General features: G+C 43.4%; 1 protein-coding gene across 4 annotated transcripts in view; it reads left to right on the plus strand.

Moving 5' to 3' along the window:
* The window catches only part of LOC122349558 (zinc finger protein 536-like), a 56,397-nt gene that overhangs the window by 31,270 nt on the left and 20,642 nt on the right, over positions 1–4,485 (plus strand). For 2 of the 4 annotated variants that reach the window (XM_043245652.1, XM_043245653.1), the window contains exon 5: positions 3,811–3,910. The exons of the other annotated variants lie outside the window; for them this stretch is intronic. In XM_043245652.1, the coding sequence (XP_043101587.1) occupies positions 3,811–3,910 (100 nt within the window). The remainder of the gene's footprint in view (positions 1–3,810; positions 3,911–4,485) is intronic. 4 annotated transcript variants of the gene reach the window in all.

Here is a 4,485-nt window from a genome sequence, read left to right on the forward strand (position 1 = left end):
GTAATTTTTTGGGGGGAGAAAACGATAAGATGAATGCCATGTATCATGTTTTTTTTTTTTTTTCCCTCTCTTTCCCTCACTCGATTTTACGCTCAAATCTCTTATCGGCTTAGGAAAAGGACTGTTAAGCAGGTGAAACAGCGTTTCGTTCATGCTTGAAAGTTGTCGCCGCTCTCGCACAGGCCCGAGACCGGTTCAAATCTCTCCGATCTGGACTTATCCTGTTTCTGCATCTTGGCACGGCACAGGGATTCAGTATTATAGACAAGCTGGTCATCAGATGGGAGTTGGGTTTATTTCTGTGTCTCTTTCCTCTCCCCCCCTCCGTTCCCCCTCCCCTCTCGCTGGCGTCTCATCCAAGTTATGTCTCATTTTTTTCTACTGGACAGCTCCGACAGAATGCCCGAGAACTCGATGTCCTTGAGAACAGAACAACTTTTCAGTCTAATACTTTGATTGATTATTTGTTTTTTTTTTTCCCCTGTTGTTGTTGTTGTTGTTGTTCTCTTGCTTTTCTCTGACCGTCTTCTTCGTTTTTCTCTTCCCGAGATCATTATTCGTATTTATGCCGAAATTGTTAGGGAGGGGGGAGAGGCTTCAACTTCAACAATGACGGCCACTTTGACAAAACACAGAGTATGTTTTTAATTACCTGGATTTTTTAATGTTGTTGTCATCTCACAGAAAATACTGCTCTTGTTCTGATGTTCCTATTATGTTCTCATTTGAATGCCTGCTCTCTGCAGGAAGTCCAACCCCCCCTCCCCACCCCGCATCACTTCCAGCAGCCCTCCAGTGTTCACCATTTCTAGTTTTTCATTATGCCTAATTGCATTAAGAGACATATCATAGTGGAGCGAGAGAGAGGTAGAGATGAGGTGTCATCGCTTTCTAAAACACAATTAGGTAACACCTCATCAGGGGCTCTGTCTGCCTGCGGTTGACAGGTGCGTGAACGTTAGCGGCAGCGGCGTTGGTGGTGCACGGGCCACTGTGCGTGCTTGACAACTGCTCGTCAAACGGATGACAGGCGCTTTCCTGAGAGCCCGATCGGCACCACAATCGATACTCGATGAGGTGTGGCGAGTGAACCCAGCGTTTGAGAAGGGGGTCCTTAACGCTAATGAAGCCGTTTCATGTGCGTCTTCCCTCCCTGTTTACTTCAATTTTTTCATCTGACAAAATGAAACGGCTGCTCGTTAATTCGAGAAACAACATTCAGCAACTTTTATCAAAACCGGGAGAACAGGGAGCTGCTGGGAAGCAGTGGTGCAGAAGTTTTAGCTGGGTTTTGTTTTGTTTTGTTTTTTTCCACCTTGTTCTTTTCGTGGAAGAGAAATAATGCACTGCTGAAGCACAGATTGTCATTGTGAACGTGTTTCTATTTCATCTAAAACATGATGACGATGATGATGACCAGAATGATGATGATGATTAATGAGAGTGATGGCAATGATTACACACATACAGGAAGAGTGTTTAGCGTGTCAGCCATCTGCCTGATTAAAAACTCATCTTTATCATAGTATCCTCTCACACGGCCTGGACAGAAACAGATGAAGCAGATAGGAAGAGAAAAAAAAAACCAGATGCGCAACATGATCATGTTTCAATTGACACCTTAAGAAGAATTATGTACCGGGTTCATTATAAAGGTATCCAGCCTGATGCGGCATATTTGCTTTTGCGTTTTGCTCTGAATGCACTATTGGATATTACACCTTAGAGCTGACACTTGGAGACAAAGCCTAGAGAGGAAAAGTAATGATCACATATAAATATCAATATGAAAGTAAGAGTCAGTGCTAAAGAAGACGTATAGCTATTGATGTTTGAATAACGGTAGTGTCAGGCGATGAAGAAGAGAGAGGTGGAAAATAAGGAGGGAAAATATAATGCATTCGTTTTTCAGAAGGACAAAAAAAAAAGAGACAGAAACGGTTAATCGAAAACACTCCAGAGGCATAAGAATCAAGCTGAGGCCGAGATAAAAACATAACCGCTCTCTATGCCTTGTGAACAAAACCATAAATAAATATATAATCAGTTAGCATTATGCAGGTTTGCTCTGAGAGGCATTATCTGTCTGGCGTTGCCTTCTCAAGTAAAAGAACATTTGACAGTGCAAGTCCCTGATGAAAAAAAAGAGAGAGAAAGTTATGACTTCAAAAGTGTTTACTCACCATGTTTTTTAATTTGTCTGGGCATATGCAGTTTATTTGCATTTCAAATACGCATATTTGAAGCAGGTGGTTTAAATGCCAAGATGCGAATTGATGACAATCACCTCTACCATAAGCGTCAAGGGAGCTGTACTCGCGGCTGACATTAAAACTAAACGAACAGCAGCTAAACAAACACTTCGAAATAGAACTCTGTTACCAGCCGGCCTGCGCGAATAACAAACCCCCAGCACCCCCTCACCCGCTCGCATCCACTCCACCCGCACTTATATTTTAATATTCATGTACATTTAAATATCAGCGGCATATATAGCTCCGTTCTTGAGCGGTATCAGACCGAGGAGAGAGAGAGAGAGAGAGAGAGAGAGAGAGAGAGAGAAAGAGAGAGAGAACGTAAATACCTCACATTTGGGTGCACATAAATCTATTCATCCGTGAACGCCGTCAAATACCCCCCTCCCCTCCTCCCCCTTCCTGGCCGTCGGTTCCATCGCTTCCATATTCATTTTTGTAATTTACAGCAAATCCAATAGCTGTCAATCACAAATTAAAAACTCCAAATTTACAACGGGGAGGAAACAGCTGCTTCTACATTTACAGCAAGACCACTCTAAAATATTAAAGACATGTCACCCAGCTCTGTGCAGCCCTACATCTGCGGCCATCTGTTTTCTATTAAAACATTACACCAAAAAACGCTGCTATTTCCATGCTTTTAGATCAGCACAGGAAAGCGAGACTGACAGTGTAAAACCTCCTGACGTGCTTAGCTTTTATCAACGGCCCTTTCAAAAGTGTCAGAATAAAAGGCTTTGAGTGGCACCCGATGTATTTGCACAAGTCGCAGAAGGAGCGGAGGTCACATTTTAAGGGCCTAGTTGACGCCGAACAATGCCGGGATATCTTAAACAAGCCGATCTGCTGCTTTTCTTGTCGTTTTCTCACTCGCTCGGCCCTTCCTCCTGTGAAGCAAAGAGCGTGTGTTGAAAAGAAATACGTTAAAGCGAGTGATTCGATGACATTTGAGGCATCGGCGGTGCGGCGAGAGAGCGAGAAGGAGAGCTTTTGAAAAGCGACGCTGAAATATTCTGTTACGGCGGAGCGGAGAAGAATTACGGTCAGTGTCAAAGGTAAACAATTACAACATTCTGAGTCACTTTTTGGAGCCGGGGCAAAAGAAGATCATTGCTCCCTCTCTAATAGGTAATTTCCTTTGTCTTCAGAGCCGTATTTCACATGTTGCCTTCCACGGGGTGGTCCCCTCAAAAGAAAAAAACAGAGGAACGAAAGAAAGAAAAGAAAGGAACGAACGTGTGCTTGGCGCATGCATCAGAATTTCAGATGAGACGTTTTGTTCGCCATCTAGAACTGCCAACACAGAACAGTTTGTTGGTGGTATGTGGAAAGAAAGCCTGTTTGGCAGACAAAAAAGGGAAACTTTTCCATCAACTTCAGGCTGCATGTAGAATGTTATTGTCTGAGGGAAACGACATGAAAGGACACTTAATTTCAGATCAAATTCACAACGATATCTGCCGTTCAAGTTGTTAGAATATCCTTGTTCTCCCCACGACAGAGATTCGGTGATTAACAAGCTCGCTGTTTTTCTCTCACCCACCATTTAAAGGAAAAAACCCAGAGCTCCCGCTGCTCCGAGCGACATCTCTCCCCTCGCCGCCGTCTCTTCCTTCCTCTCCTCCTCTTGTCGTCTATGGCAGGAGTCACAGGTGTGTGACAATAATTACACATACACTCAGAAAAATAATGTCATTTCTCTCCATTTAATAAGTTAGCAGTAAAATGCAGAGGGGGAGCGCACAGGGAGAGCAGGCTTAAATCTTATCTGATACCCGGGCCCCTAACTCAATCATATGGCTCTTAAGAACAGGACACGGGCAGCTGGGGCTCACTAATATGCATGCAATATGTGTGTAAAATGATACGCTTTAATTTTGAGCCCACTTTAAGAAGCAACAAAATCTGTTTATACGTGAGACATTTAAAAAGAGGGAGGAAAAAAATAAAGCTATTTAACTCCCTCGTTCCCGCCAAGCTGTGACATCTGTTTAGTCTTTTCTTCATCCCTCTGCTCCGAACGCTCAATCCCAGGAAGACGGAGTTTTTAAAAACCCACTTTTCCTGCCTGCTGTTTATGCTAAAACTCAGCTCTTTGAATCTGCGGAAACACAAGTTAAGAAAATGATGATTGCACACGTTTGTCTCTTTTCCTCTTATTAGATGAACTTTGCTGCTTTCGGATTTCAGTTTTCGCTCGCGGGCCATCAGATAGACTTCCTGTCGT

This window comes from Puntigrus tetrazona, chromosome 7 (genome assembly GCF_018831695.1).
Source record: "Puntigrus tetrazona isolate hp1 chromosome 7, ASM1883169v1, whole genome shotgun sequence".
Lineage (NCBI taxonomy): Eukaryota > Metazoa > Chordata > Actinopteri > Cypriniformes > Cyprinidae > Puntigrus > Puntigrus tetrazona.